General features: G+C 36.0%; 1 protein-coding gene across 2 annotated transcripts in view; it reads left to right on the top strand.

The window, feature by feature from the left end:
* The window catches only part of pths (probable ATP-dependent RNA helicase DDX47), a 45,474-nt gene extending 34,518 nt beyond the window's left edge, over positions 1-10,956 (top strand). For both annotated transcript variants that reach the window (XM_089106238.1, XM_089106237.1), the window contains exons 7-8: positions 5,126-5,387; positions 10,766-10,956. In XM_089106238.1, coding sequence (XP_088962364.1) covers positions 5,126-5,387; positions 10,766-10,903 — 400 coding nt within the window. In that variant the 3' untranslated portion in view covers positions 10,904-10,956. The remainder of the gene's footprint in view (positions 1-5,125; positions 5,388-10,765) is intronic.
* The last annotated feature ends 2,027 nt before the right edge of the window (positions 10,957-12,983 follow it).

The raw sequence follows: 12,983 nt of genomic DNA, 5'->3' as shown, positions 1-12,983 counted from the left end.
CTACAAACTTACAATTCAGCTGTAGAAACAATCTGTCGGCTATTAATTTCAAAATTCAACTGAAGGCTGAAGCTGTATAGTAGTGAATGCGTTCTATAATTCTATTCAACTTGAAAACAAAATTCTTGATTACGAATGATGTAAGAAATAGTAATTGGGAAACAGCATTCAAAATGATTTAAACTCGTTTCATAAAGACGACACTTTTTTTGTCAACACATGAAGAACTGTGTATATTGCAATATTTGCAATTGCATATTGCATCTCTCCGGTTTTTATGCAAAGTAACAAAAGATACGAAAATTAACGAACAAGAGAGTAGTGAAGAATTGTGGTATGCAAAGTAATATTTGGAAGGGAAAGTCACTGATGATAAATCGCTAGGGGTGGCACCGTGATTGCGTGATTTTCGGGGATTCGGGGAACCTATTTTTTTTCGGGGTGACACATAGATTTTCGGTGAAATACCCGGAATTTCGGGGATAATGCAAGTCCTGCTTGATTTCTAATCAGGAAAATCGAAATACTAAACCACACGAGAAAGAAAAGCTCCGACTTTGCGGTTGACGCAATAAAGAATTGCCGCAGAGTCAACTCAAAGTAAACCGACAGCCACCGCCCCTGCCGGCGGTGGCGCGCCGGTGGCGTAGCGACACTGGCGGCCGTCGACCGGGCTTCTCGTCGGCCGCGTTCGGCCGAAACATTAAACTCGGTTTTTCGCTTCAGACGCCATTATGAAGATTTCACAGACCTGATGTATTTTCTTCAAAGAAAAAAAGAAAGTTGTTCCGTTCTAACAACTGCTACAAAATACTACACCTTGTCTGTCCCCTTTCAGAATTTGTCATATTTCCACATACTTGTGTATGTCTTTGGAAATATTCCACTTAGTTCCTAAATGTAATTAAATAAAAAAACAAGTTTTTTAAACTGAAAGTAAGGAGCGACATTAAAACTTAAAACGAACAGAAATTATTCCCGTATATGAAAGGGGCTGTCCCCTCCTCAACGCTTCGCTCTTTATGCTAAAGTTTTTTACTGTTTTAAAAAATAAATTTGTGAGACAGAATCAAACTTTAGCGTAAAGAGCGAGGCGTCGAGGAGGGGACAGCCCCTTTCATATACGGAATAATTTCTGTTCGTTTTAAGTTTTAAGGTCACTTTTTACTTTCAGTTAAAAAAACTAATTTTTTTATTTGATTTCTGATCTATTTTTAGTTAATGCAGCTTTTATTTTGTTTCAACATAAATGAATAATTAAGCAAGATTTTCATAGAAATTTTGCTCTTATTGTGCTAAATGGATGTTTCTAAATTTGTGTATAACGTAATTTAAAAATTAACTTACGTAACTGACTTCTATATTCGTATATTTTTCTTCTGGCAAAAAATACGAAGTTGCAGATTTTTGCAGATATGAGCTTGAAACCTATGTAATAGGGTTTTCTGATACGCTGAATCTGACGGTGTGATTTTCATAAAAATTCGTTCACTTGTAGGGGATGTTTCCCCCTCTTTAAAAAATCGGGTAAATTTTCTCAGGCTCGTAGCCTTTGATGAGTACTACTAAACTTAATAAAATTTATATATTTAGAATCAGCATTATAAACACACTCTTTTGATAGATTAATTGACATCAAAATTCCGTTTTTAAAAGTTTCGATTACTATTGAGCCGTATCGCTTGTTTTTTTTTATTGTTTTTTTTTTTTACGTATATGTTATTATGTATATGAGGGGGTTCTCCCCTTAGTCAATCCCACGCTCTTTACGTTAAAAGTTAAGAAAAATTTTGATTCATATACCCCTGAATCACAAAGGCCGTTTAATTAGAATAGATAGCTCTTTTGAAAGCACTAAAAAAAAAACTGTAGCGTAAAGAGCGAGGTATTGACTTGGGTGAGAACCCCTTCACATACGTTATAATTTCTATTCGTTTTAAGTTCTAATGTTGCTTCTTACTTTCAGTTGAAAAAACTTGTTTTTTTTATTTAATTTCTGACCTTTTTTTAAATAATGCTTGGAAATCCGGCGCCCCCTTCATAGAAATGTCCCTTACCCCAAAGAAACATCCTCCACGGAAAGATTCTCCAGAGTAACCCCCTCCTCTAGCCCCCCCCCCTCCAGAAAAAAATCCTTTTTGAAAATGTCTGTATGCTTCCCAAAAACCAATAAATAATGCTGGCAAGTCCGGCGCCCCCTTCATGGCAATTCCCCTTCCCCCATGAAAACTTCCTTCATGGACAGATCCTCCAACATACCCCCCGACCCCCACCCCCCACTACCAGAAAAAAAACCCTCCTGAAAACTTCTGTATACTTCCCAATAACCAATACTATATGTTAACATTGGGTAAAGTTCATAACTTTTAGCCCTCCCCCTGGGAATTTCGGGGAATTAAGTCATCCTAAAATACATATTTATCATATTTTCGACCATGCTGAACTAAATGGCTATCTCAAAATTTTGATCGGGTGACTTTGGGAAAAAAAGCGTGGGAGGGGGCCTAGTTGCCCTCCAGTTTTTTTGGTCACTTAAAAAGGGCACTAGAACTTTTAATTTCCGTTCGAATAAGCCCTCCCAAGACATTCTAGGATCACTGGGTCGATACGATCACCCATGGAGAAAAGAAACAAAAAACAAATAAACACGCATCTGTGATCTTTCTTCTGGCAAAAAATACAAAATTCCACATTTTTGTAGATAGGAGCTTGAAACCTCTACAGGAGGGTTCAGTAAAGTTCATAACTTTTAGCCCTCCCCCTGGGGACTTCGGGGGATTAAGTCATCCTAAAAGACATAGTTATCATATTTTCGACCATGCTGAACAAAATGGCTATCTCAAAATTTTGATCGGGTGACTTTGGGAAAAAAATTAAGCGTGGGAGGGGGCCTAGTTGCCCTCCATTTTTTTGGTCACTTAAAAAGGGCACTAGAACTTTTAATTTCCGTTTCAATGAGCCCTCCTACGATATTCTAGGACCACTGGGTCGATACGATCACCCCTGAAAAAAAAAAAAAAAAATAAACACGCATCCATGATCTTTCTTCTGGCAAAAAATGCAAAATTCCACATTTTTGTAGATAGGAGCTTGAAACCTCTACAGTAAGGTTCTCTGATACGCTGAATATGATGGTGTTATTTTCATTAAGATTCTATACCTTTTAGGGGGTCTTTCCCCCTTTTTTTGAAAATCAGCCAAATTTTCTCAGGCGCGTAACTTTTGATGGGTAGCACTAAACTTGATGAAAATTATATATTTGAAATCAGAATTGAAATCTGATTCTTTTGATGTTTCTATTGGTATCAAAAACCCGTTTTCTAGAGTTTCGGTTACCATTGAGCCGGGTCGCTCCTTACTTACAGTTCGTTACCACGAACTGTTTGAAAGTAGAATCTAAAAATAAAAAGCTAAAAGTAACTTTTCATAATAACCATTTGATTAAACATTTATAATATTGTCAGCTTAAATTAACCTAATACTAAATTAACCTAAGTAATTAGCGCTATTAACTAAATTAACGTAGAATATTAATTCATCGACCAGCATCGTAATAAAACACTAAATTCAATATTCTCAGTAAGTGAAGTAGTATTTTAGATTTGCTGTTAGCCCGTTGGTGGGGTTCATTGCCCTTTTTACCTATATAGATGAATGGGTTAGATCATAGAGTTGGCAAAACGAGCCGGAAGTTTTTTTTTTTAATTTTGTGTGTAAATAAATGATACTCTTCCAAAAGTGTAGTATTTATTATGAATTTATTTACTTGTCTATTCCTGTTTTGGAAGTTTTGTTATTTTAAACTGGTATGCACCTTTCTCAATATAATTTTGTCGTTGGAGTGTTTATTTGTTTACCCAAGTAAAATCTTCGTCTTTGACATAGTATATTAAATTTTCGTCCCTAGCTTAGGTTATATGTTAATTATACAAGTATTATAATATACAAGAAAATGAAGCACAAAGAAATATGCAGCTAGAAGGCTTGCAACAACGAGAATCACAACAAATTAAAAAAGAAGTCGTTAGTTATGCAGCTAGAAGACATGTGACAAGGAGAATCACAACGAGTTAAAAACGAACATGAAGCACAAAATAATATTCGGTTAAAAGACAAGCGAAGGCAAGAAGTACAACGAATCAAAAACGAAAATGAAGCACAAAAGAATCTTCGGTTAGAGACAAACGAAATCGAGAAGAACAACGCCGTCTCAGTGTTCGACAGCAACAAGTTATAGCACACGACTCATTATTAACCTACAAAGATGTCGTAGACTATGCGTGTTAATTACAAGTTCTTTGGCCCATTCAACGTCATACATATTCACTGTGGAACCCTCTATTTCCCGGAAGAAAGAATAGCAAACAATGGTGATTCATTCAGAAGTTGCAGCTTGCATGGTGGAATTGTATTAGCCCCTCCACAGCTTATAAATGAATTTTTTCATCACTTCACTCAATCTCCTATGATTTCCTTAAACGAATTAAAGAAAACTACAGAAAAAAAAATCAGTCTTGGCTGAACCTATGTAAGGTGAGGAAGCCTAGACTCTGAAAAATTTTATCTTAGATTTTACTACTGTGTTATTCACTGCCTTCATAAATTTCATCGTTATCTTCTCTTGTTTTGCATGATGGAAAAGCAGTATGGTCTTCGTTATTATTTACAAAAAGAAGTAAAAAATTTAAGAAGGTTAGCGCAAGGAGATAAAAGAAAAGCCAGAGCTAACCCCTCCCCAAAGCCTAGCTTGAGTGAGTCTATAGACTTAAAATATTTGGAGCTTTCTCGGAAAGTGACTAAAACAGGAATTTTAAAAAGGGTGATTTGTAGGATATTTGTTTTCCAGCACCTCGAGATAAGAGGGCTTAACGTTGAGATAAGTCTGTTGCAATTGTAGAACTGAGAGCTGAAAAACCTTCTCAATGGTTTTCTTTTTTTGTGATTACAAAATAATCACCAATGAAGCGCCACTTGCAAGCTTTTTTTAAGCACCATCCCCGATTCAGAAGTTCGTCATGCTTGACTACTTCTTTTTAGATGGTAAAGTTTCGGGTATAAAAGTTTCATTGTAACTTTAGCCAAAGTCCTACTCTGGGCAGGATCATAATCGTCATTCCTTTTCCAGGGGTTTGGACATTCCTCACGTTGACGTTGTTGTCAATTTTGATATACCTACTCATAGTAAAGACTACATTCACAGAGTGGGCAGGACAGCACGTGCAGGTCGTGCGGGCAAAGCTGTGACTTTTGTCACTCAGTACGACGTTGAACTCTACCAAAGGATTGAGCATTTGATTGGGAAGAAGTTACCTTTATACTCAACCGTAGAAGAAGAAGTGATGACTTTGAATGACCGAGTATCAGAAGCTCAGCGTATTGCTAAAATGGTGAGTTAGAGTTCAATGTCACCCCTGGCGAAGTTTTAATTCACCCACTTAAATGCGCGACAATCCTTATGTTTAGGTCTGTAAGCATAATTTTTCGTCATTTGGTACTTTGAAAGCTGCGACAATCAAAAAGAGGATCTAATTACTCTTCCTCAAAATTTATGTCACAATAATAGTTATAAAAAAAATCGTATTGTTCTGGGGCATTTATATGGGCTCCTATTAAGAACGATGGAAGAGCTAGATTTCTCAGAGGTTTTATTGTATTTATGGTCTAATTCAAAGTATTTTTAAACCTCGCTCTTGTCTCTTATTCTTATTTGGAAGACTAACTTGCCACTCACCATGTTTTAAACACTTGCGACTGGATGTGGCGTCAGTCTTATGTTTGGTTTCGTCAAGACAAGGTGCTAAGTTCTTTGAATTGTGTTGTTCTTATTTATTGTGCTCATTATATACGTAGATGACGCACCGTTGAATGGATAGAATATCTGTTTTTTTGTATAAATTTTCGGGATAAAAATTTCGTTTTATGTAAATGCTTTCCATGCTTAGGAAATTTAAAAAAAATGATAGGGCTAGAAAATTAACTGAAAAGAGTGCATAAAATAAATATACCGAAAAATAAAATAAAATTCCAAATGTTGGTTAAGTCTGGAAAAAAGGAAAAGATTATAGATACAAAGAATATTTTCAGATATATGGTAAAAATCAAATTCAATCTCTAATTTCGAAAGCAGGTTTAAGACTAGAACTCTATTTTCAACAGCTCATTAATCTCGAAACTAGTTATGTGAAATTAGTCAAGCAAGTAAAACTTACAATATTTGAAATAACTAACGTGAATTGATGAAAAATCCCAAATTTTAGAATCACGGAAACAAGGAAGGAAATATTGGAGAGCTACTGTATTAAAAAGGAGAACTGAAATGTCCTGACTGTAGATACGATGTTGGGGACGATTCTGGTACTCAGGCGGTGCATAATCTCAAACAGTAATTTTGCTGAAAATGAATATTTTCTAGACATGGACAACAGGTTCCTTATCGTGGACATGGTGTAGATGGTTTCAGATAAGAGTAGGCTGATTAGATTTTGCTGACTAGAATCTTGGCAAACTTTATTTTTCAATATTTAAGTTGAAGTAAAAGTTACTACAATGGCCTAGCCCAGTGACGATGAACCTATGGCACGCGTGTCAGTACTGACGTGCGAGCTTTTTTTGGTGAACACATATTCAAAGATTAAATTGGGTTTTTAGGAGGGAGTTCACGTAGAGTAAAAAGGATGTTCATGCATGGTAGTGCCTTGAAGTAAAGCCAGCAATAGCAATATATAGTTTGTCTTTTACTGAAAAGTAGTTAGTAGCTTATTGATTGGCACCACACCAAGATTATTTGATGGGTCCCTTCTTTCTGATGAAGGCTCTTGTCTCGAGTGGTGGAAGAACCACTTATACTCGCTCCTATATAATAAAAGCCCGTCTTTTCTTCCAAGTGATAATCTCAGCCAAACTGACAGTGAAAAACCAGCAGGGCCTTTCAGCCCCTCAGAAATCGTAAATTCCGATAAAAGTCTCATAATAATAAAGTTGCTGGTATCTGTGGCTTAACCTTTAAGCTGTTGAAATACGCAGGTCTCACAATGCTCCTATTGCTCCACATCCTCCTCTCCATAATCTGGGAAACTGAGATGATTCCCGAAAATTGGCCGAAGGGTGTCATTATCCGCTTGTGGAAGAGGAAAGGCTCTAGAAGCGACTGCTTGAATTACCGTGGAAAAACTCTGCTGTCAGTCCCCGGAAAACTTTTCTCAGTGGCTCTACTGGATCGATGGTGGAATATTACTCGTAGAATTCGGTGACTTGAGCAAGCTGGTTTTATGTCGGACTATTGAACTATCGAGCAGATTTTCACGATTCGACAGATAATCGGAAAAGCCACGGAGTTCCGAAGAAGGGTTTTTCGTCTTCGTCGACTTCCGTGCTGCGCTCGATTCAGTGGACCGAGAAGCTCTTTGGTGGATTCTAGAATTAATTGGCCTCCCTGAGAAATACTGCGTACTTTTCAAAGCTCTACATCATGGCACGGAGAGCTGTGTTCAAGTCAACGACCAGTGCAGCCCGCTCTTCCAAATCACGACAGGAATGTGTCAAGGATGTACAGTGGCCCCAGGGCCCTTCAGTTTCATCATAGACCATGTTATGACAAAAATCACTTCATATTTCAGCTTTGGGCTCAATTTTGGAGATCGCCTTATCTCAGATGATGATTTTGCTGACGACTTTGCCGTCCTAGCAGACTCCATGGATCAGTTGCTGGGATTGCTTCGAATCCTACGAGAAGAGCCGCAAAAGTGGGAATCCAGATAAACTGGAATAAAACTAAAATTATGGCCATAGACACGTATTCTGCTCTCAAATCTCCAGTTAGCCCGGACACAACAATTAGCATCGAAGTTGTCCAAAGGTTCACGTACATGGGTCCACAATTTCTTCAGATGGCTCGCTTCTCTCCGAACTGCAAACAAGGATATCCAAACCGTGTTCTGCCAATGGCAGGATCAACTTTCACCTTTGGTGAAAACCGAATATCAGTCGTTCAACTAAATTACAAATTTCCAACGCCCTCGTCGGTTCTCTGCTGCTTTATGGAGCTGCAGTTGACCATCGATATATTCTATTCGAAGGGCCTGAGAAGGATCGAAGGTCAGCGTGAATAATGAGAAGCTGCTACGAATCACCAAGCAGTCTCGGTTTTCGACACAATTAGCCTAGCGTACCTTACGATGGTTTGGACACTTACTTCGAATACTCTTACATTTACCTGCAATGACAATCTTTGAGTTAGAACCTACAAAAGCCGGATGGAAGCAACCTGACAGTCGATCGGAGGAACTATAGTCTGACAGCCTGTCTGAGCTCATGGCGATGGGAGACATCAGGCTGAGCGAAGAGCAAACGCTTGCGATGGACCGAAGCGGATGGAAGAGACAGGCGCCACTCTCTACGCCGAGCAGTGCCCGAGAGGGGACCTAAGTCAAAGTAAGTCAAGTAAGAATCAAAATTATGTTTTAATTTTCCAAAATTTTGACACACCATATTTAAGGGGTACACCATCATTGCCTAGTCTTTATATACCACTATTTTTTCTTCGTAACAATCGTCTGTGATTCTTTCTGACCATGAGTGAGCCTGTCTATGATCAAGATACTTAGTTCTTACCTTTTGAGATGGTTTGCTCCAACTTTTAAAGATCCTTCGTACAAAATTGGTTAATATTTTCCAAGCTTAGTGTCAGGCAAAAATGTGTGCTTATGTTAATTGACTATCAGTGTATTTAAAGTACTTACCATTGTATATGGCTATAAATTTAAACTTACGATCCGCTTTTTAAGAAAATTCAATCAAATTGTATCAATGCTCTAAGTGGTATAATAAAGATTTTTGTAGTAATTTAGCCGCTTCAATCAGCTCCCCAACTACTGAGTATCTTACGCTAGGTGTAATATTAATCTAAAAGGTTTTCTAATATTTTCATCTTTAGGCTGACTAGAAAAGAATAAAAGACTAGGAGGGAAAAACAAACTATATTCTTAATCAGACTAGCTTTAGAATGACTAAATAAAATTAAATTATCAGCATATGCAATAAAAGACATCCCATCCCCATAGATATAAGGGTAGGGGGTAAAGACCGAATACATTCTACCAAACATGCATTAAAAGCATAAGGGGGTAAAACTCAGCTATTTCTCATGCCACAACCAGCAGAGATTGGAAAAGGATGCTTGTGCTTTTTCTCGGGATCTCATGCTCGAAACTGAAATCCTAAGACATTGGGAAAAATCCCACGGAATGGCTGCAATTTGGAAAGTAAGATAGAGCCACTAAAAAGTCAAAAGTAGAAGAATTACAAATACAAGTGGTTCTAGGCCTGGACAGGAGCCCCAGATTTTCTGACATCTGACATTAAACTCCTTTTTTTCTTTACACTCCTATGGTATACGCTACCCCCCTCCCCAGATTATGATCCCTAAAACCGGTACTGACTACAAAGTAATTTTTGGCATCAGTTCAGTCTCTGACGATGGCAAAAATCTAAGTAAGCAATTTTGTATTTTTCCGAAAACTTTATCGTGAGGCTCTTAATGTTGGTTATGTGCTTTAGGTTTGTATTTGTATTTTTTCACTCTTAGTTATTTGCTTGGTTTTAATTTATTTTTTACTTCTATTTTACTTAGGAAGGCTATCAATTATATAGCCGAAATATTTCTATATATTGGCCTACTTGTAGCTGTCTTGGAAAAGCCTTCAGTTTTTAGAATCTCTTTACTTTTGTACCTGGAAACTTTACCGTCAAAACAGGCTTAAAAAACTATTATCTTTAATGACAGTGTAATGTCATTGTCAGTTCAGTAAATAGAAACATTCAAAAGAAAAAAAATTCTAATTTTTCACATCTGGACTTCAATTAAGGGTCTAAATTTATTATGAACTAGCTGAAATATTTATAAATCAGGTAGACTGTTTATGTATTTTATGGATTATAAAACAGTTTGGGATTGGCTAGTACGCAGAACGTAGATAAGTTTTTAGAAGATGGTTACATATTGCTTTGGTGTCCTTTTGGCAAAAATATTTCTCTCATCTTTCAAGCAAAACAAAAAGAGAAAGAAAAAATTTAGTTATATTTTATTTTGATTTTAGATCTATTGTAGAATTTCGATTGAAAAGGTAGATGGTGCTTATCGTTTCTCTCCAGAGACGAAATCCAGTACAACATGCCAGCTTTGCGTCTTATAGAGACTATCTGTCATGGCTTTACTCTAATTAGGCTTTCAAGCCTTTGATTGCTTTGGCCAACGTTATCAACGGTAATGCTGATCGCTTTGATCAACGGCAACAGCAAAATGATTTTTGAATTTGATCAACTTGGTGGAAGCAATAAAGACTTAAGAGCCAAGCCATTGCTAATTAGATTAAAGCGAAGACATATAGTCTCTGTGAGAGGCAAAGCTGGCATAACTTTTTCAGAGTCGTATAAAAATGATTAATTTCACTTATTCGTGATCACGTCTATCATCCATCTTAGGGCAGAAATAAGGTAGATATGCATAAAGTAAGGATAAGTAATTTACCCTTACTATAGTGTTAGTAGTTTATCATGATTGACTGCACGTGACGTAACCACACACCTTATATTTGTGTGTCGCTTGGGTTTTACACCGAAGCAGTTCGTGAATTTAAACGAAAATAATTCGGCGTTTGTTGTCCGGTAATTTTTGCATAGGCACGGTTGTAACGTGTTGTTCCATGCTATAATAATTGTATCAATAAGCGAATATCTATTTTTCTTATTTTTTTTTTATTTTTTTAAGGAATTGAAAGAACTGGAACAAAAGAATAAAGGGGGAAAAGGAAAGAAAAGAAAAGGAGCTGATTCTGATAATGATGATACTGAAGAAGCATCTGGAGTGAGAAATAGGATCAAGAAAAAAGGGAATTTCAAGAGTTGAGTTCTCGAATTCAAACCGGAATAATAAAAAAATCTATTAAATGTCCGATTTTGAATAATATTGATGATAGTTTAGGCTAAAAGAGAAGTAGATGAGATTTTAGAAACACTTCTTTTCAATATGGCTGGATTACTGTCAGATGTTTTATTAACGTAAAAGATTACTTTTGATGTCCAATCAATTCTCAATTATGTCTAATCTTCATTTCTTAAGCATATCAGGCGTAACTAGGTCATCAAAGATTTTTTTAATTCCAGATCTTAAAGACATCAGATCTTCAGTGCCTAAAAATATTGTTAATAAATAGGTAAAAAGAGAATGAGGAGAAGATAGAGACATAGTGCTTGGGTTACATTCGACGTACTTGGTTTACATATACCATAAATAAAATTTCTTGTCCTTGACGTTTCAAGCGCAATAACGACGTCAAAAGATTGCTTCTAACCTCAGACCAAATTTTAATGGTGTCAGATCTTTTGTTTGTAAAAATAATAATATTATAGGTAAAAAGGGAAAAAGATGGGAAATTACTGACAATACCCGTCAGCGGGGTTTTGTTACTTATGTGATAAGTAAATTGGCTTCTGTAAAATTACTTATCAAATCTTAATGACACCGGAACTTTAGTGTTTAATAATATTGAGTGTAAAATTCTTAAAAAGAGAGATTCGGACGAGAGAGGGTGTATTTGGGTTGCATTCAACGGGCTTGGATTACTTATCCGATAAACAAAGTTTCTTGTTCATTGTGTTTCAAACACAATAAGGACGCCAAAAGTTAATTTATGACGCCAAACCAAATTTTAATTACGTCATATTTTAGTGCTTAAAAATATTAACTGTAAAATATTTTTAAAGGGAGATTTGGGAGAGTATAGAAATGGTGTGTTTGGATTGCATTCAGCGTCTTTGGATTAATTTTCTGATAAACAAAATTGCTTGTTTATGACGTTTCAAACACAATAAGGATGCCAAAAGTTTACTTTTGACGTAAAAGTTACTTCAAAAGCTACATTTTACTGTTTAAAAATATTGACTGTAAAATATTTGAAAAGAGATGACGTAAAAGTTACGTCAAAAGTTACATTTTACTGTTTAAAAATATTGACTGTAAAATATTTGAAAAGAGATTTGAAAGAGGATAGAAACGGTGTGCTTGGGTTGCATTCAACGTGCTTGGATTACCTATCTGATAAACAAAATTGCTTGTTCATGGCATTTCAAACAGAATAAGGACGCCAAAAGTTTACTTTTAACACCAAATTAATGACGTCAACTTAATGACGTCGTATTTTACTGTTAAACAATATTGACTGTAAAATGTTTATAAAGAGAGATTTTGAAGAGGATAGAAACAGTGTGATTGGGTTGCATTCAACGTGCTGGTATTACTTATCTGATAAATAAAAATGCTTGTTCATGACGTTTTAAGCACAATAAGGACGCCAAAAGTTTACTTTTCACGCCAAATCAAGTCTTAATGACGTCATATTTTACTGTTTAAAATTACTGACTGTAAAATATTCAAAAAGAGAGATTTTGGAAGAGGATAGAAACGGTGTGCTTGGGTTGCATTCAATGTGCTTGGATTACTTGTCTGATTAACAAAATTGCTTGTTTATGGCGTTTCAAACACAATAAGGACGTCAAAAGTTTACTTTTGACGCCAAATCAAATTTTAATGAAGTCGTATTTTACTGTTTAACAATATTGACTGTCAAATATTTATAAAGAGAGATTCGGAAGAGGATAAAAACAGTGTGCTTGTTTTGCATTCAACGTGCTTGTATTACTTATGTGATTAACAAAAAAGCTTGTTCATGGCGTTTCAAACACAATAAGGACGTCAAAAGTTTAATTTTGATGTTTAACAATATTGACTGTAAAATATTTAAAAAGTGAAATTTGGAAGAGGATAGAAACGGTGTATTTGTGTTGCATTCAACGTGCTTGGATTACTTGCTAAACAAAATTCTTTGCTCATGGCGTTTCAAACACAATAAGGACGCCAAAATTTTACTTTTGACGCCAAACCAAATCTTAATAATGTCATATTTTAGTGTTTAAAAGTATTGACTGTA

Source organism: Artemia sp. Qi Xiang Cuo, chromosome 20 (assembly GCF_049724085.1).
Source record: "Artemia sp. Qi Xiang Cuo chromosome 20, ASM4972408v1, whole genome shotgun sequence".
Taxonomy (NCBI): Eukaryota; Metazoa; Arthropoda; class Branchiopoda; order Anostraca; family Artemiidae; genus Artemia; species Artemia sp. Qi Xiang Cuo.
This window is presented reverse-complemented; position numbering and strand designations above follow the sequence as displayed.